Source organism: Pleuronectes platessa, chromosome 19 (assembly GCF_947347685.1).
Source record: "Pleuronectes platessa chromosome 19, fPlePla1.1, whole genome shotgun sequence".
Classification (NCBI taxonomy): Eukaryota; Metazoa; Chordata; class Actinopteri; order Pleuronectiformes; family Pleuronectidae; genus Pleuronectes; species Pleuronectes platessa.
Genome location: NC_070644.1, coordinates 8755242 through 8778732, shown reverse-complemented (window position 1 = coordinate 8778732; position 23491 = coordinate 8755242). Strand labels below are relative to the sequence as shown.

General features: G+C 40.0%; 2 protein-coding genes and 2 non-coding genes across 4 annotated transcripts; all 4 read left to right on the top strand.

Annotated features, from left to right (window-relative positions):
• The first annotated feature begins 441 nt into the window (after positions 1 to 441).
• On the top strand, positions 442 to 3687 carry rpl37 (ribosomal protein L37). Its single transcript, XM_053411576.1, has 4 exons — positions 442 to 521; positions 1550 to 1685; positions 1924 to 2008; positions 3577 to 3687. The coding sequence occupies exons 1-4, from the start codon at positions 519 to 521 to the stop codon at positions 3644 to 3646; spliced, it is 294 nt and encodes a 97-aa protein (XP_053267551.1). The 5' UTR covers positions 442 to 518; the 3' UTR covers positions 3647 to 3687.
• Positions 1399 to 1478, top strand: LOC128425412 (small nucleolar RNA SNORD72). Its single transcript, XR_008333124.1, has one exon. It is a non-coding gene; the product is annotated as a small nucleolar RNA SNORD72 (small nucleolar RNA).
• Positions 2411 to 2487, top strand: LOC128425410 (small nucleolar RNA SNORD72). Its single transcript, XR_008333123.1, has one exon. It is a non-coding gene; the product is annotated as a small nucleolar RNA SNORD72 (small nucleolar RNA).
• Positions 3688 to 6992: 3305 nt separating the features above from the next.
• On the top strand, positions 6993 to 22446 carry pdcl (phosducin-like). The gene is made up of 15 exons (XM_053411741.1): positions 6993 to 7238; positions 7395 to 7478; positions 9249 to 9365; positions 10292 to 10432; positions 10519 to 10662; positions 11435 to 11616; positions 12757 to 12840; positions 13024 to 13270; positions 14185 to 14471; positions 15255 to 15402; positions 16665 to 16990; positions 20064 to 20076; positions 20221 to 20403; positions 20705 to 20886; positions 21079 to 22446. Exons 1-15 carry the CDS (start codon positions 7232 to 7234, stop codon positions 21640 to 21642), a joined length of 2709 nt encoding a protein of 902 aa, XP_053267716.1. The 5' UTR covers positions 6993 to 7231; the 3' UTR covers positions 21643 to 22446.
• The last annotated feature ends 1045 nt before the right edge of the window (positions 22447 to 23491 follow it).

The following is a 23491-nucleotide window of genomic DNA, read 5'->3' as shown; positions in this document are numbered from 1 at the left end:
GATTAACCATGAATTGAGAGTTTATGTGAAGTTATAAATTATCTCCCTCCTCTCTGTGCTCTATGTTTTCCCCAAAAGGCACAAACGTAGTTTCCTGATACAAGCACAGTATCAACAGCAAAACTCTAAATGTTGAAACAAGGGCCGTTTCAATATAGGATATGTCTCTAGCTGATTATCAACTATATTTTTGCTGTGACATCAAGCCTTCTAAATAAGCTCATGGTCAGTTCACATTAAATTTACACACCAGAATTACATTTTTATATTTTCATATAATGTCTTGCGTTTTAGAATATATTCAATTCAATGTTTTACGTTATTTAAATATAAATAGATATAATGCTTTGAGTGGGAACTTTTAAAGTCGGTGCGTTGGGAAATTAAGTTAATAATCTTTTTCCTGTGCAAAACAGTATGGGGGCGCATTTGAGTGTTACACCGGAAACAGCACGGATTTGATTTCATGCGGTGCCTGCTCCTCTTCCGGTCTCTTTTCCCCCAGCCCTCGGACGAAAATGGTGAGAAGCAACGCTGTCACACAGAAATCTGCAAACATCAGCTCAATGGGCCGTTAAGATGACACCGACTCAGGATGTTTCTCTACTGGATAAATACCGTCTCTGTTCGGATGATCTATTTTAGAGCCGAAGCTCCATTTTATTAAGAAAATAACGCTGTTCGTGTCGCTTCCGTCTAGCATCTACAGGCTCTCGTTAGCATCGAGGCTCGGTTTACAAATTCAGTTTGATTCACCCGGGACACGAGCGGCTTACGTTTAGGTTACCCTAAATGCTTTTGGTTGTATTGGCAAACAGTCAAAACTACCTATTATTTATCCTGTGAAGTTTTAAGCAGGCTGTGAGACGTCTAACTAGTTAGCTCCTCCATAGCGGTTAGCACAACCAGCTAGTTTCTCAATGTGCTTCATTTAGGTGAATCTGTACAAAGTAAATAGACCTGTAAAGTCGTTGGTATATGTTTGAAGCCTGTGTTTCTAGTGTTCATACATTATAAAGTAATTCACTGTGATTGTACAAGTCAACACCTTTCATTGATAGCATTTTAAACATTGCTTTAGCAAAACAGGCTTAAACAAACTGATAAAGTTCAAATATAAGGACCAGTGACGCATGATAAACAAATCCATAGCAGCAACAACCATTGAGCGTATTACAGTGTGTAACCAGGTGAAGAGCTCTACCTGCTCTACTTTGTTCATTTAACATCCACATACATTAAAATATCTCCAGCCAGAAGCAGTTGTGTATTGTTTTTCAGTGATTATCTACACAACACCGAACTGTATTTGATAGATCTTCTGTGTGAAACATTATTTACTGTCACATGCGTATGACATCCCCTACATGCATCAAGTGGTTGTCAGTGATCCTCTGAGTCTTGTCAGTGATGTTCTCAAACACAAATGTCTGAACAAATGATTTTCTGTGATTCACACGTTGTAACTGAGACAAGACCGCCGGAGCTCTGAACCTGTGCTCAAGTCTTTAGAGTTGTCGTTGACCTGTGGCGTCTCTTTCTTATTCAGACGAAGGGGACATCTTCGTTCGGTAAGCGCCGCAACAAGACGCACACCCTGTGCCGTCGCTGTGGCGCCAAGGCCTATCACCTGCAGAAGTCCAGCTGCGGCAAGTGTGGCTACCCTGAGAAGCGCAAGAGAAAGTGTAAGTGTGGCTTTATGAATGAATGACTTGGAAAGAACATGCAGGAGAATTGCCTGAGTGCTTGTTTAGTGTATCTACGGTTGTATCCTCTGAAGAGTGCTTTTCTCTTATGTACTTTATGTACTGTTGACAGAAATGGACTTTGTTTGTCCACTGTCTGTATATTAGTGCGTTATTCACCTCTACATTGGTGTGACTGTCCAGGCTGATTTGATGTATTGAAATATTTGTTTTGCAGACAACTGGAGCGCTAAGGCCAAGAGGAGGAACACCACTGGTACCGGCCGTCTGAGACACATGAAGGTTGTGTACCGCAGGTTCAGGTACGATCCACTTGAAGATGCAGATTTAGATGTGCTGCCACTTAGGTGCTAACTCTGCTATGAAAGCGAGTTTGCTCTCCGCGTCTCTGTTATTGGACTCCATGTCTGAAAGGTGACGTGATACAAATGATTAAATGTATAGTGATGCTTATAATTAAGTTGTATAACACTTTCTTAGTAATTCATTTTTAACTGGCATCTTGATTTACAATCACCGGATTTGCTTTAATATGTATATTGACATATTCCGTGATGGAAATAGAAGCAAGTTGACTTAAAACCACTTTTTTATTTCCCATATAGACATTTTAATCAAAGAAATGCTAGATTTTATAACCACATTATCTCCATCGTGGCTTTTGTTGAGGTAACATTATGAGAACTCTGGAGACTTGTCAATGTTGCTTACCAATGATGGTTGAAAAAAATGTCTGAACAAATGAAATCTAATGATATCAGTATTTTCTCTGAGGTAAGCTTCATTCCAAGACTCAAACAGTGACATAGAACTGGAAACTGCTGTTGCTTGATTGTGCAGTTTTCAACACACTTTTTATTCAGTTTGGCAGGAAACATTGTTTTGTGTGTGTTGTGAGAATATAGATGAGATTTTGTTCCTTTGGTGCCTGTCCAGTCACAAAGTTTGGCTTCATTACAGTAAATAAGCTCCAACTCTTCATCCACATAAGTTTGACTGGCAGAGTTAGTTGCTCTTGGATCCACTTAAAGTGACAAACTGCCAACCAAATGTCTTAACTTTATAATATCTAAGTTAAAACTCTGTTCATATTCCAGTTATTTTTCTGAAGTAGGGCTTATAAAGACTCCCTGTTTAATTATAGTTCGTATAACTTCAATATCTTTTAGGCAGTCGTACTGTAGTTTTCACCATCAGAGCTTACTTACCTTCGGCTCAGTGAATAATGATAAACAAACTGAACGATTGTGCAACGAAGTTTATTAAAGTTTGGAAATCTGTGGATCACAGATGAAGCCAGGTGATGAATGTTATTTAACATAGAAGTACAGGTCTTTCAGGGCAGATGTTTGGACATGTTCTCTCACTGCTGTCATTTCATCTACCTGTGCCAGTTTCCAAGATTTAATCATTGAACCTCTTATCCTGCTTTTACAAGTCAAAATGCCAACTCATGGTTTAGATAGCATCTCAATTGAAATTACATCTTCTGTTTGCGCAATAACCACCAGTATAACCTCCCCACTACTTGTGCCAAAATGCCACAGACTTAACTTGATGTTTAGCCTTCTGTCCAAACAAAACTGGGAGAAATAAATATGCAGTATTAATCATCAGATCACAACAGGTGAGGTAACAAGTTATTTACCCGTTCAGATGGTAAACCAGTCTGTAAACAGGAGACTGGAATTATCAAGTTAATTTGTTTATAAATGTGACTAAAACCTGAGTAAATTGTCAAGCATTTTTGTGAAATAAAAACTACTGTGACTCTGACTTTTCACCAGAGTTGGACTACTTCTACTTCTTGTGTATCAAACCATGTATAATTATTCATTCTTTAAAATTGATCTCATTCTTTATTTTCCAGGAATGGTTTCAGGGAAGGAACCGTCCCCAAACCCAGACGTGCTGCAGTGGCCGCCTCCAGCTCATCCTAAAAGACACATTTTTGGTTAAATAAATGTGATGTACAACAACAGTTTTGTTCTTGTCTCTTGATCTTTCACCCTCACTGTCTTATCCAGTGATTAAGGCCACAGACAGAGGCCATGTTTAGTGTCAATTAAACATGGAGATTCAACTCACTTTCTTCATTTGTGCAAATCTCAAATGTAAAGTATTCGATGTTAGAAAAACAAAAAAGACTGAAATAAAGTGTTTACCGAAACATGGGCCTTTTTGTATTAATACCGGACATGTTTAAGTTCATATTTTTCCTATTTAACAAATCAAATGTTTTGCTTACTGAAAGTAAACGCTTAGCTTTTTTAGTAGTTTTGTGAAACAAACCTTTTAATGGATAAGTTAAGATTCAACTTACATTAGTTTAAAATGTATTATAAAAACCTCATCAAGAGCAAATCTAAAAAATGTCCTTACCGAACCCTCTTTAAACATTTGTTTAATATTCATGTTTTATATTTCTTAAAGGCCTTTAGAAAATGTCATGCCGTAATGAGACCTAATGACAGATGCCACACAATGCATTTCACACAACCATCAATATAAGTGCACTTAATGACCAAAGGTAATTGACTCATATCTTTTGTTCTGCAACTTAAGCAATGACTTATGTTTATCATCTCCCATGTTAGTGGAGAAATATTTTTAATATAACATCTTTTAAAATCCAGAGTAGAGTTCTGAACACAGATTTTGTAACAGTCTGGAGATAGTTCTAACAACTCATTGAGACTCGTGCATCCACGACACTCGCGTGTATTCACTGGATTTGAGTTGGATTCATTTGCCCCAACTTGTAACATGTAATACAGACAATCCTACAGGGCTGTGTTCCATCTCACTTAGAAGTGCAGCTGGGATAAATTGAATCTGTAACTTTAATGGCAGCGCACAGCTTCCAAACATCCTCAACAACAAAACAAGTCTAAATATTTATCAGGGGCCAAACAATACCGAGCTTTCTTAGATGAAGAGTGGAGGGAGGTCTGTTTACAAATGACTCGAACCTTAAAATGTTATGGTTGCAGCTGGAAAATGTCAGGAGTCGGTCACAGTGAAGAAAAGCAGCAGAGAAGCGCGGTGGAAAAGTTTGGGTGTTGGAGTTGTATCGAATTACCAATCACAGATTTTTGGCTAAGTTATTAAATCCGTATTTGGGAATTCAACATGTTTTCCAGGAAGTTTTCTCCTGTAATATATTCCATAGTGTCTTCCAGTGAAACTCATCTGTCGGAGGATCTGGTTGAGTCAGGCATGATTTGCAGCCTCACACTTCGGTGGAGGAGCGCGGCTCCAGTCACAGAAAACATTCCTCTTGGTTGTGCAGCAGGGTTCTCCCCCTACGCGGCCAATATACTCTGTGGATGTGATTCTGTAGATTTACGATGTTGTTCCAGCTCTAATACAGCTTATTGGTTTATTTTCTACAGTGTTGGAGGTTGCCATGGACAGTGTTTAAATAGAAATATTACAAAAAATAAATAAAGTGAGGCTTTGGCTTTTTAAGATATATATTTGATTCCAGTTTAGTGCACACCGGCACATAGGGTTACTCATTTTTGGGGCCCAATCACTGAAAGGCAGTGAGGCCCTATTGAAATTGTAAGGATTATTATTATTTTTCAGGCAAATTTAATTTAAATTTTTTTATTTAATTTGACATAGTTTAAGGTATTGTGCAATGAATAGGTGGTTAAAGTCCTGCTAAATTAAGGGGTTCAGTATCTTCCCACTGACACTTAGGCATGCAGATGTGGAAGATTGGGTATCGAACCCCTAACATCCTTGTTGGAGAACAACTGCTCTACACCCTAGGCCACACAGCCTGCTCATTCCCATGACAAACTAAGGAGATCAAGAAGATGGATAAAGTATTGTGTGTCTGTGTTTCTATGCTTTTTTCAAATTTACTACATATATTTGACAGCCTTACTTAAAAGCTATTTTTATATTTTTGGATTTTAGATTCTGGATGATTTAATATGCTTTAAACACCTATTATTAGAGAATAACCCAGTAGTTTCCAACCTTGGCTTCTGACGCATTAAAATAATCACAGTGTGGGACACATTGCATTTTTATTTTAAAGGTAAAATTATGAAAAAGGAATCAGATATCTTTGATCTTGTTTCCTGGTGTGACCAACATAACTAAATAAAAGTGGAAGAAACTTGTTATAGTGATAGAAATGTACAAATATTGGCAAGAAAATTGTGATTTCTTGAGCAAAACTTAAAATGTATGGAGAGAAAATAGATTCAAAATCGGCGCAGATGTGTTTTAAATGAAAGTAAAAAATTTAGATTTACAGTTGTGAACAATAATTTGTGTGTAACTTTGGGTACTCCCAAATGCATGTTGAGATCCACATTCAAATACCAAGCGATTTAAAACAGTTTTACAAATGCACACATGCACAAAAAAACATATAAAAAAACAAGTAATTAATGTCCACTGATTCCTGTGTACATATGTCAAAGGATATTTGTTATATTTGATCAAAAGTGTACAACTTTTACAATATTAAAGTTTACACAGTGTAATGTAACTTTCACTGGCTTTTTAAAGTCCAACGTTGGAGTTGATATCTGTTACATCCACACAGCCATAGCAGAGCTGCTCCACTCTGGCCCTGGTTGTGTTTTCCTTCTCTGTGAGGTGAGTGTCTTTTGTGGAGTGATACCGCTCAAACAAACATCACACTGGCCAAAGAAACAAGCAGGAAGCTCCACTACGGTTCTCACAGTTTGAGTGTGATGATCTGTTCAAAAGAAGGAAGTGCTTTTTTTCCATGATAGCAATGAGATTCTGGGGATGATCGGAATATCTCCACAAATATTGGGTGGACTTCAGCAGTTCTGTTTGGTTATTGTGGCAGTGACCCAGGTCCCTGAACCTGAAGCAGTGTAATGGAATTCAGTGAGGCGGATTAATACACTGCTCCAACATATTAAGGGAACACTTAAATGACGTAACAAGGTTCAATCATCCAAACCAAAATCATTAACCCATTGAGGGCTGGATTCACAGACAAATAGATAGATAGACAGACAGATAGATAGATAGCTAGATAGATAGCTAGCTAGATAGATAGATAGATAGATAGATAGATAGATAGATAGATAGATAGATAGATGGATGGATAGAATAAAACATTAGATCATGTGGTTGCAGTCCGACTCTGATTTAACATCCAACTATAAAGGCAGGGAAATCAGCAGTGCACAAACGGCAGTAATGCCTTTACACCGACAGGGGGCGATACAGAGCAGGGGATTTGGGTGAAGTCACCGTCCCAAATTCTCTTCACTGAGGGTGTGTGAGTGTGTGTGTCTGTCTGTGAGGGCAGGTGAAGGCGCAGTGCGACGGAGCTGCAGCACCCAGAGGCAGCAGACTTTTCCCCTGTTGGGTCTGTTTCTCTCACACTGACCATCTGAAAGCATCTGGATCTCCTCCTCTACAGCTGTGGACCTGTCTGCATCTCTCTCCTCCGGATTATCCCACTTTATCTCCAGTTTTCAGGAGTTGGGAATGAGATTCTCCTGAACTGCGGCACTGTAATGAGATGTGAGTAGAGGCCTGGTGGCTGCTGCTTTGCTCTATACATAAAAGTGTGTGCGTGTGTGTGTGTGTGTGTGTGTGTGTGTGTGTGTGTGTGTGTGTGTGTGTGCCTCTCTGCTCCCCTGAAACACTTGAACTGACTCCAAACTTTTCCCTCTGAAGCCTCTGTCCTAGGACCAGTTTGTGCCCTGCTGCTGCTGCTTCGGGAGCCTGCATGCCTGGGAGATGAGGTTACCTCCAGCACAGGTAGGTGAGAGCTGGACCCACGACTGTTGTACCTGCGTTGTGATAACGTCACGAATGCTGTAGTCTGGTCATTTAATGGCTCTTACAGCTGCCAGAGGTCTGCTGAAGGGAAACGCGTGCACGAATCAGTGTGCCTGCACGCCCGGGTTTTCATTATACCTGAGGTTTACTCAGGTCTTCCTCTGAGGACACTGGATTTAAGCTGCCCACCAAGCTATTAGACATTCCTGTAATCACAGACAGGTCCTGACAGGCCTGGTAACAATGACATGACTTCATCAGCAAGTAGGAGATACTAATGAAATGATGATGTATATGATGTCATATTTAACACATTATTTATCTTCTAAAACTGATCATGATAATGAAAAAAATCACTGCAGAGCCTCATTTTGTAGTTTTCAGTGAATATTAGCTTGTTTCACGTCTTCTTGCATCTTGATGAGGCACTGCAGAAAAGATCAGAAATCATGTTGATAGAAATCATGTTTAACATTCTTTATATCTTCTAAAACAGATCATAATATGGACAAAAAAACAGATCATAATATGGACAAAATATCATAATAGGGCCTAATTTTGTATTTGTTAATTCATATTAGCTTGTCCTAGGCCTTATTGTCTCTTGAGGAGGCACGACAGAAATGTATCTCTTCACTGCATTAAAGACCAGATTTCAATATGCCCCACTAGATTTGTCCTTGAGTTTACACGTGTTTCTTGTAATGGAGACCCTGAACCGACTTTTCCTGCCCGACCTGTGGAGACATCCAGCCTGACCTGTGCAGTCACACCACCCCCCCCCCCACCCCCTGCCCGTGTCACACCTCCTAGCTACATACTGTTCTGCCCTCAGGCCAAGAGATCGCACTCACTCGTGAACAAAAACCTGCTCACTTCTTCTTCCTCTTTTTTTTAACATTTTTGCATCTGATTTCTGTTTCTACGAGCTCCAGGTCCTCTGGTTTCTCACGGTGATATTGTGTAATTTTCCCAGTAAAGGCCCATCACTGGAGGATTTACGTTCCAGGCTTTTTGAGATAAACTTTTCCCATCAACTGTCGACTCACAGACGGTGATTAATCCCCCAATCTGAATCTGAAGCAATAACTTCCGTAACTTCATCTGACCCGGTGATATCAGATAGTATCAGTGTGGGATTCTCGAGTGTGCTGCTGGTAGACAGAAAGGCCTCCGGGCTGTGTACGGACATGTTTAACCATCTAGTAGAGTGTTTATAAATTCACTGCTGCAAAGCTTCTCATTGCTCATTTTTTCTACAAGCAGTTATCAGGGAACCTACTCCCTGAGCTGTTAATCTAAGGATAAAGGAATGTCTGATACAAACAGTCGTAACTCTCTCCGGGACCGCTTAGAGAAATCGTTTGGTAATATGTGGCAATAAACTCAACTCAAATGAACATCCCACAAAATTCCTTTCAGGTACCATGATATTTTAAAGTCCTTTTTTATTAGTTTTTTTTTTAATAAGTTCTGACAGTATTTCCCACAAAATTCCTGGAAAACTGAGAGGAAGAAGTGCACTAGGGGAATACAAATGGAATAACCTCACAGGCAGATGTTGTTTTAAATAATAGAAAGTCCTAAAGGATTTATCCGAGAAGAAGTGGTGATCCAATCCCAAAGAGATGTTAAGGTGGGCGGATAAACTACTGTCCAAGCCACAGTTATATTTTATGATAGTCAGCATAATGTTTGATCTCTTTTCCACTTTCTCTCACAGTGTCTTCCCCTCCTTGTTTTCCGCAGTGAACCCGTGCTGCTATTTCCCCTGCCAGCACTGGGGTGTGTGTGTCAGGTATGCTGAGGACAAATACGAGTGTGACTGCACCCGCACCGGCTTCCAAGGGGAAAACTGCACCGTCCGTGAGTGAGAGCAGCTTTTGGGGGAATTTGAAATATCCTCTCATTCCTTTGTGTGCGAGCTGGAAGGGGTCGGGGTTGTCGGACGATGACAGGGCTTTCATTTTTGTTGTTGTTAAAACAGGAAATAGTGCAACAGAGCCCGGCTCACCAGAGTCAGGGCTTCTTGTCTAGACCCAAATATTTGGAGAAAAAATTGGAGAAAAAACAGGAGCCACGGCCAGAAAGAGAGCAGCTGGAGGAGGGCTGCTGGTGCTAATCTTGCCGCTTCACTTCTCCTCAACAAGGAGAGCTCACACACAGCGGACATTTATCACATGTGACGTGTCTGGCTGAAAGTTATTCAGTTGCGTCACATTCACTGGGCATAAGGACAATAAACCATCACTTTGATTGTGAAAGATAGAGGGAGAGAGAAGCAACGTCAAACAGGTTAAGGGAAATGGGAATGGAGAATTAGTGGATGGTGATGGATTGATATTTAATCTCGTCTATTGATAGTTTTATGTTGTTTACTTTCTTGTGGTCAAATTGAGATATTTGTTGCTTGGAAAACGAAATGAGTCAGCAAATAATGATATATTATTATATACCCAGTAGAGTTCATACCTCCGCCAAGACCCAACAAGAATCTTAATTAAATTCACTAGATTTTTTATATATTTGGATCTGCACCAAATTACTCACAGTCATAAATATCAGTCCCCTAAACATGCCTGATGCCTGGTCCATTAATATACCCTTTTCAAAGCAGCCATTTCTTTCATTAAGGCTCTATCTTAATAGGGCAGAACCTTAATGCATGCACATGTTTACCTAGTATTTCATGTCATAATGGTCTGACTTTGTCAATGTCTAGTATAAACTCCCAGATACTCCTGATTTCTTATATTACAAAGAATGTTTTTTCCCATATCTATTCCCTGCAGCCGAGTTTTGGACCAGAGTGCGTCTGTTCATCAAGCCCAGCCCAGATGTGATGCATTATATTCTCACCCATTTCCATTGGCTCTGGGACATCATCAATAACACCTTCCTGCGGGAGGTCCTCATGCGGCTGGTCCTCACAGGTTGGGAGTCACTAAAAGAAAGTCATTCCGGGATCTCACAAATTCAAATTCATCTGATGAGCTGATTTATTTTTTTGTATGAACAGTCAGGGCCAACTTAATACCCAGCCCTCCTACCTTCAACTCAAAGTACGGCTACCTCAGCTGGGAATCCTACTATAACGTGAGCTACTACACTCGGCTGCTGCCCCCGGTACCAGAGGATTGTCCTACACCTATGGGGGTCAAAGGTTAGCCACTCAACATCATTGAATTTTACGTTAGAGTTTAATGTAAGAGCATTTATGCAACGCCACTTACCAATATAGTAGAAGTAGTAGTAGTAGTAGCTTTATTGTCAATTTCTTCACATGTTCAAGACATATATATTGTTGTTCTATTGTTGTATTTATATTGTTGTTTGTACAGTGCACCAACCACACCAAGGCAATTTCCTGTATGTGCAAATATACATGGCGATAAAAATAATTCTGATTCTGATTCTGATACAGGGAATCGATAGGACGTTTCCCACTCTCCCACGGTGAAACATATAAAGTGCACAGGCACAACAGATAAGATATGCTTATATCATGACCATAGACTGTATTTAAAGATGGACAAAGGCTCCTTAACATTTAAGCCAAAGCGTCTAGATCACTATCTGGTGGCTGACAGCTTCATGTTATTGGATGGGACATGAACTCAAGTCAAAGTAATCATCAAACAATATTTTCTCAAAGTATCTGCAATTTTAGGTAGTTCTTATCGCACTGACATTTCTTCAAGCGTTCATCTTTCTTGATAAGTTTTATTTGAATGTGTTGATATGATATAAAAACAGGGTGAAGCGTCATGATTACAATGCATGCAGATTATTGACCTTGAATGGTTCAGACGTGCAGTGGGATGTGTTCACTTTGTCCGCACTGTTTTCACAAACAGACTTTCTCGGTGTTATGACTAGAGGTGGGATGTCTGTGTGCCGTGTGCTGTGTGTGACGTTGTCCTGTCTCTCCTCAGGCAAGGCTTTGCTGCCTGACCCTGAGCTGCTGGTGGAGAAGCTGCTGAAGAGAAGGACGTTCAGACCCGACCCCCAGGGCTCCAACCTCATGTTCGCTTTCTTCGCACAGCACTTCACCCACCAGTTCTTTAAGACCTACAATCGCATGGGCCTGGGCTTCACTAAGGCTCTCTCACATGGGGTTAGTGCGGTTACAGCTTCTATCCTGCTAAATAATAACACAATTTACTTGATTAGCAGTCATCTTAATGGGGAGAAGGTAGTCAAAAGAAATTAAATAATAAAACAAAAGGACATGATACTGTTATGATTAGATAAAAACATAAAATAACAAAGTTGTGTTTTTATCTTCTGACTGAGGGGAAGCATGTAAGTTGTAAACATCAGTGGGCTGAGAATTGATTCTTGGAGCGCACCACAATTGCACTGACCACAACAGAACACAAATCTGCTAACACAACAAGACGAGGCACTTCTTGAGAGATACAAATGTGAAAGGTTTGAAGCAATCTTCTTAAAAGGAAGTACAAGTCATTTGCTCTCTGGTTTAAAGTTAAATGTGTGTGTCTTACAACTGGAAACAGATGCCTGGCTCAATCCAAACATTAAAAACACCTCTGGGATCCTCTAAAGTCCATAAATTAACATTTTATATAAAATGTGTTACGGTAAGAACCAGTTTATTCAGTTTTTTTATCTGATTTAACAAATAAGCTGTAACATGATCATTTATTAACTTTATAGGTGCTAGTAGGAAGATTTTGTGACAGGAAAGCTCCTCTGTTTTCAGTTGTCGAGCTTGTGCAAAGCCACATTACCGGCTGCTGGTGGTAGCTTCATATTTATAATGTTTTACAGTTATGTTAACCTTGACCTTACACTTAAATCAGCTCCAAAAGTTAATTATCTGGCGCTACCCTCTCCTGTAATATAAATACCACATTTGGTGAAAATACATCCATGCATTGCTGATTTATATTTTCTCTTACAGACAAAAATTTGCACATGGTCTGATAAGGGGTTATGGTTGCTTATGTGAGAATTATGGAAATGTTTTTTTCTAAATGGGGGTTAGGGTTAGTGTGGCCAATGCCAGAGGGGAAGCAGTTATTGACAGTTTATTGACATTTATTGAACAAAGTTAATTATTCATTGGGATTTCATGACAGTTTAAGTGAAAGTAGAATAAGCCTCACATAATTTGCCCCCCATGTTTTACACCTATGTTTTGTACATTTGTATTTATGCATTTAATGTCAATTTTTAATGAAACCAATTGTTTTTAATATGATTATTTTCTTTTTTTTGTCATGTGGTCCAGGTGGATGCAGGGCACATTTATGGAGACAATCTGAAGCGTCAACTGAAGCTCAGGCTTCATAAGGATGGAAAGCTCAAGTATCAGGTGAAAGAGAAAACATATCCAAAGACTTTAATTTCAATACGTTGAGCAGAAATAGGATTGATGTAAATGTGTTGACTTCTCAAATGTCATGTTCTAGGAATATAATCTCAGATGAAGGGGAAAGAATATTTTGCAATGAGGTGTTTTGTATAATTCATTAACATTATTATTTTCCCCCATTAGTTAATTGACGGCGAGCTATACCCTCCTACTGTAGCTGATGCACCAGTGAGGATGAGCTACCCCCCCGGGGTCCCCCCTGAGCATCAGATAGCTATTGGTCAGGAAGTGTTTGGACTCCTCCCTGGTTTGGGAATGTTTGCCACACTGTGGCTGAGAGAACATAACCGAGTCTGTGAAATCCTGAAGGCGGAACATCCCACCTGGGACGACGAGCAGCTGTTCCAGACCTCACGTCTCATCATCATTGGTGAGCTGGACATTATCTTAAAGGAATAGTTTGACATTCCGGGTAAAACTGTGTGTTGATTTGTTTTCTTGCTGAGTTACATAAGATCAGGGATACCACTCTCACATCTGCATGCTAAATTTAAGGCTACCTCCAGCACCTGATTAGCTTAGCTTAGCTGTCCAATGCTTATATAATCTGCAACCTCTATAGCTCACTAAATAACAAGTTATATCTGATTAACTGTTGATGTGGTTATGGGGGATCTGTTGATCTGTTGTGTTGTATAAAAAAAGTAGTATATGCTCCAGGTAGTCGACAGTTCATAATACATATAAAGACTAAAATGTCACTGAGCACATACTTTGTTTGTGACCAAATTGCACACATTTCAGTATATAATATACAAACAGTAATAATGATTATAATCTTAGTTTTTATATTTGGTAAAGGTGCAGTCATTCTCAGGGCTATGGTTGATTGCTCATCGTGATGCCAAGACTCCATGAAGTCTCTGCACTCAGCCAAGAGAAAACACCTCATAAAACCCACTTATTGTCGGCTCTGCACTGTGTAATGTAACGTGTTCATGCATGAGCCTTTGAGGAGCCAGACGATGGTGCCTATTTCCCTTTTGTCAGCCTTTATGATAAAATAGCTGACAGACTTTTTTTTTATTTCATCTGAAGCTCGGCTAGCAAAATGTTTATTCCCCAATGTATTGTTGAAGTTTTCAAGTTTTTATCTTGTTTGCTTTGTGATTGTTCACTTGATTTCTTCAATAGCAGTGTATGTTAGCACATCTCCACATAAGCCCATGCATGGATGTCCCAAACCCAAACTTTGTTGCAGTTTGAACCAGTCCAGTTGTGACCCAGTATCAGGTTGGTGAGCTTCCCTCATCCCTTTGCCCCCTCCCTTTTTGTCTCTCTCAGGTGAGACCATCAAAATCGTGATAGAGGAGTACGTGCAGCACCTCAGTGGATACCTGCTGAAGCTGAAGTTCGATCCCACCATGCTGTTTAGCTCCCAGTTTCAGTACAGCAACCGCATTGCTCTGGAGTTCAGCCAGCTCTACCACTGGCACCCCTTGATGCCCGACAGCTTCTTTATTAATGGAGACGAGCTGTTGTACCCACAGTTCCTCTTCAACACGTCTGTCCTCACACACTACGGCGTCGAGAAGCTGGTGGATTCTTTCTCTCGGCAGGTTGCCGGACAGGTAACCAACCAAAACCATTTAAACTTATATACAAAGATAAATACTGTATAATGCTATGACTAAGCGTTCAACTCATAGAATATGCATTATTGCGTCACACGTTTTTTTGACACTCATGCTTACTCTTCCTGTTTCCTATATGAATTTGGTTTACATAAGTACTTGGCATGATTGCAAATTACTATGTTTGTGTGTTTAACTGAGGTTGGTGGAGATTGTTGGAATGTATTTATGCTGATGTTGGACTGAACTCAGAGAAACAGAATATAATGATTTATTTTTCTTTTCTTGGAGCTGTATACTGAAATGTATATGGTGGAAATAATTCATATTTAATAATGATAGTCCTCGCGTAGATGAATACATTTGCAAGCCTACAGGAACTCACACACTTTTTTAACTCGGTCTCCAGACAGATCAATACACATCAACACAAGCTGCATTGAAGTAAAAAACAGTGAATATCTTTAAACTAATTTAATTATTCTAACCATCATTTGGATTAAACATTTTGTAGAGTCAAAAACATCATGATGGTTCAGTTTATGTGTGAAGGAAGAGCATTATTTTGTACATAAAGATTCTGTACAAACGTCTTTCAGGGGAAAACATGTAAAAAAAATACAGAAAAATGTATGTGTAACAGGAAGTGATTTGTGAGTGTTTAATGTTTCTTGTAATGCACATTTCATCCAGGATGTTATGTTCATCCAAGATACCGTCTGCCAGAGTTTGAAACCTCTGTTCATATTGTATTTTCTACGATGTTCTTTTATCGTACAGATCGGCGGCGGCCATAACATCAATGCTGTGGTGACCCGAGTGGCAGTGGGAGCCATAAAGGAGTCCCGCCTACTCCGCATTCAGTCCTTCAACGAGTACAGGAAGCGGTTCAACCTGAAACCGTACACGTCCTTCAGACAATTCAATGGTGAGAGAAAACTGTTCTGTGTCCAAACCACACAGAGCCAAGAGCCTGAGATTAACGACTTCAGAGAGTCCATGAGATCAGCTGAACATGTACTTTCTTGAAATACGTGGCATCAACTCAATTTCTTGTTAGGTTCTTAAGAATATTACTTATTGTAATTGCATGTTTTCTTATGACCGCTATTTTGTGAGGGGAAACCACGGAAAACCTTTTCAACCCGGTCCTCGGTTGTTGATGTATTCTGCATTGCTTCACATACACTGCACGATATGCCCGTGGATAATTCGATGTATTTTATGTTGTATGTTGACTTTTATCAAGTCCTTGTCTGCAGATTAGACATGCATCAAACTAAAAAGTCAAAATATCCAACATATGAAATTACTTTTCATTAATGACGGTTTCTGTCATTTTTTTTAAGTTCTTATCCCACTGGTGTTTGGTTTTGTGCTGACACCACAATAACTACTGCACAGTCTCCGGCTCTAACTGATGGGTCGACAGGTCGTCCATCTTTATGTATAGTCTGTGGTCCTCATTGACAATGTTATTATGATCTCTAGCAATTGTATGTTTACCACATTCACAATATCGACTTTAACATGCTACATTTGCTAATTTGTACTGAACACAAAGTTCAGCCCAGGCTATTGGGAGTTTCTATGGTACATAAACAAGGGAAATTGAGGGGTCATGGAAGTTGCTGTGGAGGAAAATTCCACTGACCAGTGTCTAAGGTTGTGGAAATCCCCTGACTAGGTGTCTCACTGCTGTGACCTTGGCAAACAGGGAGTTTGCTACAGTGGACGGACACAGCAGATTGACACAGAGGAGGATATCATGTCTTTTTTTCATATTGTCTTGTGAAACGCCCCTTTGTATAAGTCCTGGCTTTTTTGAACTTGCGGCCAGTTGGTCCATTTTGAGCACCCGTGCTTGTTGTGTAAACTCTGCAGAGCTAATTATTATAAAGACTCAAAAGCAACTCCAGTCAGAGAATTTCATTATTTCAAATCTCAAGATGAATTTCCATCACATTGCTGTGATTAATCCAGAGGGGGGGACATCAATGTGTGTTTCATGATTCCAATATATTTACCATCTGTCCGATAGTTGTTCAAGTTCTTCAGAAAAAAATAAAAAAGGTCAACCTGGCGGATCAATGCTAGGCAATACTAGCGAGACAAAATAATCTATAATAAATACCTTCACTTATGTATATGCTAGCATTAACTGTTCTCTACTTGTGATTACCTTTGCAGATAACGAAGAGATAGCCAGTCTGCTTGAAGAATACTACGGGGACATCGATGCTCTTGAATTTTATCCCGGTTTGCTGTTGGAGAGAACACGACAGAACGCCATATTTGGAGAGAGCATGGTGGAGATGGGTGCCCCCTTCTCCCTCAAGGGGCTTCTGGGAAACCCCTTATGTTCTCCAAATTACTGGAAGCCCAGCACCTTCGGAGGCAGCGTCGGCTTTGACATAGTGAACTCTGCCACGCTAAAGAAGCTGGTCTGCCTGAATACCAGGACGTGTCCTTATGTGGCATTTAGAGTTCCGACAGAGGAGAAAAGTGATAGTAAAGTATCTGATGAGCTATGACAGACACCAGACGTAGAGCAAACATAACGATAGAAGAGGCTGCTGCTAAAACACAAACAAGCCTTGGAGATGCGTTGCGTGGAGAACTTACAGTCGTGCTTGTTTGATCAACACTGGAGAATCACACGGGACACAGACACACATAGGCATATGATTTGTGTTAGATGCTTAGTGTCTGAAAGCTGAAATACTATCATCACTATGTGTTCACACTGTCCAGTCATCTACGTTTGTACCGTCTGTAAGTTTATTTGAAAGTGGCTTTTTTTATGCAATGTGTACATTCATGGAAATAAAAACCATAGACACAAAGTGGGTTATTTTTGTTATCACTTTCCATTCATCTGCACCTTCTCATGATGTCAGTGTTTCTTTTGGCCGGACACCAAATACTAATGGCAACAGAAGAGAGAGTCTCCCAAACACATATAAAACTAAAGCAATAGTTATCTCTTAGCTAAAAACATTTATGTTAGGTAAACTTTGGTCACATTTGGGTTTATTTAATGTCGAAAACCAGCAAGATAAAACAAACCCAAAGAGTGTGAACCCATATTCTAGTACTGGTATAATCTATGGTACCATATATGTATAATTTTTTACATAAAAATGTATCATATGATTTTTAAGGAATGGGAATATTATGTAGATGCAGACTACAACTAGTAGTAGAACAAGTATGTCTCATAATTATACTGCCCTCCAGTTTTGAAGGTTGGAACTGCATACTTCCAGCATCTTCTGTGTGTGTCTGCAAACCAGATCCAGGCCCAAATAGCTGGGGCAGCTCAAACAGGAGTAGCAACAAGTAGTAAAATGAAAATCCTCTCTAGGATGATTATCACCAGGACAATGGGAATTAAATGAAAAGGTTTGACAACATATGAAATTGCACTCGTTTGCCATTTCAGACCTACGTTTACTAGAAACAAAGCAAAATACCAGTGAACACATGGAGCCCAGTACGTAATTTCATACAAGGGGAGTTTGCCAGTTTTAAGCTAATTGTCAGAATCTTTCTCTAGTTCACATTTAAAATCATCAAAAAATGTTTTTAGTAAATACATTTCAAAGTCCATAAAGATTGTTTTGTTTTATGGCTTTAGAGCACGTTGGGTATTTGACGGCACCGGCATATTCACAAAGTTTAATTCTTAAAAATAGGAATGAGAGGTTTAGGTTTTAACCAATTTTGCATTTCTGGATGTGGTATTTACCAAGTGACAATAATAGACGGTTCACAAAGAAGTTTCAATCTTCAGATCAGCCATAACAAAGAAAACATCCCAAATCAAAATCAAAAATCTGCAATGATGGGATCTTTGTTGTTTTTTATCTGTATGTGAACAACTAAAGATAAAAAATGACAGATTATATCATGACGGAAGTATTTAAAGCTTTAGCTTTAAAGCTTAAAGCTTTAAATCAAGTTCAACTCCAGTCATTTTATGAGGAAAAGACAAAAGGAAAAGAGACATTTGTATAAATATGCTAAATGTTCTGCGTCAATGGGACAGACCATATTTGCATGTTGCCTTTACGTACCCTCGGTAAAGTCCATGTGTTTACTTAAGTAACAATGAAACGAAGCTCAGGTGTGCTCATTTGAGGCTAAATATGTGCTGCTGTAACATATTACATTATTCTGCCGTCACTAGTTACTTAAGTGGATTTCAGTGGGGATCCTGCCGAAGTCGCACCTCTGTGAAAAAACGTGGGCTGTCTTTGCATTTATGTTTCATATTTACGACAGCTCTGTGGGACCTGAAGGCAGCACTGTCCAGGGAGAGTGGCTTGCGTCGGCTAAAGCTAGCATTAGCCCGAGCGAGCGAGTGAACGGTGGGAGCAGGTGATTAACTACTAGCACCGGTTGGCAATACAATACAGGTAAGATTCAAAACAAACAGCGAATATTTGACATCCATTTATTGCAGTGTGTAGTATCGTCATCGAGTTATATTCAATTGTCGGCTCGCTGACCCGTAGCTGGAGTTTACGAGGCAGCGTTAGCTAGGTGAGTCGGCTAACGCTAACTTAGCTCACTTTCGCACTGCCGGTGTCTTACTCAATAAGCAGGATAATTGGATTGGTCTCTATCCTCTGCACAGTGGCGTTCAGATACGCGAGGGAACCACGGTGACAGGTAACAGTTTGCTAATGTTGAGTAGCTGTCCCGTCAGGAACCATAGCAGTGACTGTAGCTGCTAACCCCAGCCCCTCGTCTCCACTGTTTATTTGTGTTTGAGGATTTATATGCAAAGGTGGGGCATGTATATTGTTGTTCCTTGTCACCCGATGGCAGTCAAATTAAACAAAGGCGCTGTGCACAGTTATATGACATAATATGTTATTATAAAGCCTGATAGGTATTAAAGTAAGTGTGAGAGGGTGATTCAGCTTCCTGGTCTCTCCATCTGTGCATATGACCTGGTTTATCCACGGCTCAGTGCCCCATTAAAGGCCCTTTAGGCTCGAGGTTTATACACCGACACACTTAGGTCCAAGCTTCGCATAGTGTGAATGTCCTAGTTCTGAAATAAGCTCTTTCTGACCCATGACAATTTGGATGGCTGTCAACTGGATTATAACGCTTCACTGATTCATGTGCTGTAGTCTGAATTGATGTGATAGGACTGCTGATAATCTGTAGAGATTCTGCAACACAGTTAACACTGACTCAATTGTTAAAGGGAAATGGTAGTTGTGTCTGTGTCAGGACTGCAACTATTGATTATTTACCATATCCAGCGTTCTATTATCAATATCCATCATAACTTACTATAGCACAAATGAATGTTCTTAACTTCCTTGTTTGTGCGCCCAGCGGTCCAAACCCATTAAAAATACTTAATTTACTATCAAACATCAGAAAAAAATAGTTTTAAATCCTCATATTCTAGCAAACATTTGGTATTTTTGCTTGATAAATAAAGACAAATGATTTTAGAATAGTCTGATTACACAAGAATTCTGAGTTAGCCTTGTTTCCAGGGGAAAATGCATGAGATTAGTTCACATTATTCATTTTGCTTAATACTCGCACTTTCCCTTGCAGGTAGTTCAAGGATGTAGGATTAGCTTTCAGTCATGTTGATAATTAGAATAAACATTAACTTAATAATACCATTTTATATGGAAGCAGTCACAATTGTTTCAGAGACTTGTATCACTGTCCTGTTTCACACATGTATTAACTCTTTTACTCAGGTGAGCTGCTGTCATGACGACTCTGGACGATAAGATCCTGGGAGAGAAGCTGCAGTACTACTACAGCAGCAGTGAGGATGAGGGCAGTGACAACGAGGAGGAGGAAGGGGCGAACAAGACCATCAGGGACGCTAACGTGGTTGAGCCAGAGATCGACTACAGCGCTGATGGAAGTGCTGTTAACACAGGTATCACCTATTAGAAATACAGACCAGAGGTTAAACTAATGATTATTTTGTTTTTAGTATATAGAATTTGTTTCATGTATTGTCCAATACTCTAACATATATGCAGGTTACAGTGATTTAAAACAGGAAAAAAAATACTACGCTTCGTATAATTCTCGTAATGTCAACAAAATCAATACTCATGCTTTCATCAATGCTGATCATGCATTTATCATTTATATGGACATCATATTTATTTACAATATGGTTCATATTTAATGTAGTTAGTATGATGACAGTGTCACCGGCTCTTCCTTCACAGGACCGAAGGGCGTGATCAATGACTGGAGGAAATACAAGCAGCTGGAGGTGGAGCAGAAACAAGAGCAGAAGAAGGAGATGGAGAGACTGATCAAGAAACTGTCGCTGACCTGCCGCTCTGACCTTGACCTGGAAAAGGACAGCGACAAACAAAAAGAGCTGCAGGACAAAATTAAAGGCAAAGTAAGTAGGATGGGGAAGAGATACAAACATGTGAAAGAAATGCTTGTTGAGAGTGTAAATGTGTTACTTTTGGACCGAACCACACTGGTTGTGTTGTCCCAGTTGTCTCTGTTAAACTGTTGCGAACAAGAATATTTCATGAAATGTGAAACAATTACTTGAACTAATCACTAATCTTTTTCTACTCTACAGATGACAATGCAGGAGTACAATATGCTCCAGGAAGGCGAGGATGATGAAGATTTCCTCCAGCATTACCGTATGCAGCGCATTGAAGAGATGCGGCGCCAGCTCTGCCGTGGCAAACGCTTCGAGCAGGTCCAGGAGCTCATCTGCGGCGAGGACTTCCTGGAAGCTTTAGACGAAGAGGATAAAAGCACGCTGGTCATGATCCACATCTACGAGCCGGAGGTCCCGGGCTGTGAGGCCATGAGGGGCAGCCTGATGTGTCTGGCCCAGGAATACCCACTGGTGAAGTTCTGCAGCGTCCGCAGCTCGGCCATCAGCACCAGCGCACTGTTCAGAGACAGTGCTCTGCCCGCTCTGCTTGTATACAAAGGAGGAGACCTGATCGGCAACTTTGTACGGCTCACAGACCAGCTCGGGGAAGATTTCTTTGCTGTGGACCTGGAAGCCCTGTTGCAGGAGTACGGCCTGCTGCCTGACAAGCCCCAGATGGTCCCCAAGACGGTTCGCAATGGAGCCATCATACAGACCATTGGGAGTGATGAGGACTCTGACCTTGATATAGACTAAAGCCATGATATCTTAAATATGTTGTATGCTTGGGAATAGTGTACCTACAGTCTGCATGGACAATACGTCATTCATACATATTTATGCGGACCCCATGTGATAAGGGACTGAGCCAGGTTTGTCGTTTATTCTTCCCACTGCAACATACTAGAAACACTGAAGCAGAGTGAAGAGTAAATGCACAGAAATCATGGTCCAGTGGGCGTTAATCATTCCATGGTAAATATGATTTATATTTAATGATAGTAACAATAGCCATTATTATTATCAAGGACCTGTTAAGCACGGTGTGAATGCTGAATATGTAGGTTAAATATTTTGTTTGAGCTCTGACTGTCAACTATTTATTTGTTGTGTTAAGGAACCTGTGTGTAGGATTTAGTGGCCTCTAGTGGTGGGGTTCCAGATTACAACCACCTGAGTACACCTCTAATCCCCCCTTCAAAACGCTAGAGCCATTGTTAGACTTGACCTCTCTGGGCTACTGTAGAATGTGGTGGTACAACATGGTGGTGGTACAACACAAGAGGACTCTCTCTTTATGTGGACTTATTCTATTTTTCAAGTGGTCTTGCACAAAAAAAACCTTATAATTTATTCTTAGATCCCCCTAAATTCTTTCACACTGGTCCTTTAAAACACACTTCCCTGTTTTTGATCCACGTGCATCCACTTTGTATCATCTGTGTCACTCTGTCGAATACAAAACATTCAACGATCCTCTGACTTTAAGTTCATTTTATAACTTTTATATGTGCTGTAACATTTCAAATACTAAGAATAATAAAGTGTAAAGTCTTTGGACTCACTGCCTGTTGCATCTTCATTATCAGAGTTGTGAAATAATGCTTGAATAATAAAACAAAAGCAACTGCAATGAATGTGTCATGTGAACGGTCATAGTAAAGAAACCACTTCTTCAGACTTTTTTAGCTCCATTTCTTCCTGGTGGTGTTTCAACACAACTGTCAATTTCAGCGTCCGTTTCTGCATAAATATTCGTAAGTTGCTCTTCTCTTGCACATCCACTATACAAACTTCATCATTTGAGATTATTGTCATAGCTTCTCCTGCTGCCCCCATGTGGCAAAAAAATTATATCCACCATGAGTGGTCAGTTAATTCAACAACGTGTGAATGAACAAAAGAAGTAACACACAGAGCTGCCTGATTTTGTAGCCATTTATTGTATTCACAGATCAGTTCAAATCAATAATAGTATCTACACTTTTAAAGCATTGGTTCTCTTTGCTTGTTGATAATTATAAATTGCAACTTTCTCATTAAGTTGCAATTTTACTCCACATATCAGGACCTTGTTCTCAAAGTCTCAGCTTCATTTGTTCAATATAACCCTTATGCTCTGTCACACGAGACAGCGGAAATAAGAGGCCTTAATTTCTACTAAATATAATATATATATATAAAAAGCAGCAGTCTGAGATACAAAATTATCTTCTATGATTGATTCCCTTTATCATCACTATCATAGCAAAAACACTGAGTGAAAGCATGATTTGAAAAAATCCCCTGGCCTCATAAGCACAATGGGAATAATGGAATGAGACTCAGGGTTTAACCTGCTGCGATTCAGCTTCTGCGATGACACATCAGCATCAACAGGCTCCAACTCTCCTACTCCAGGTAATTTGCCAGAGGTGTTTTGGCTCATGCAGGTTGTGGAAAGGTCGACTCATCCAATCCGGCCCGCTCAGTAATCAGGAGCGGGAAGAGCCAGAGTCAGCACTAATCTCTGCAACAATATCACAACTCATCCCTCCGCTATTTTCAAAATGACCCCGCTGTAGTTCTGCTCTCACACCCACTGGGCAATGAGGAGCGACACCGG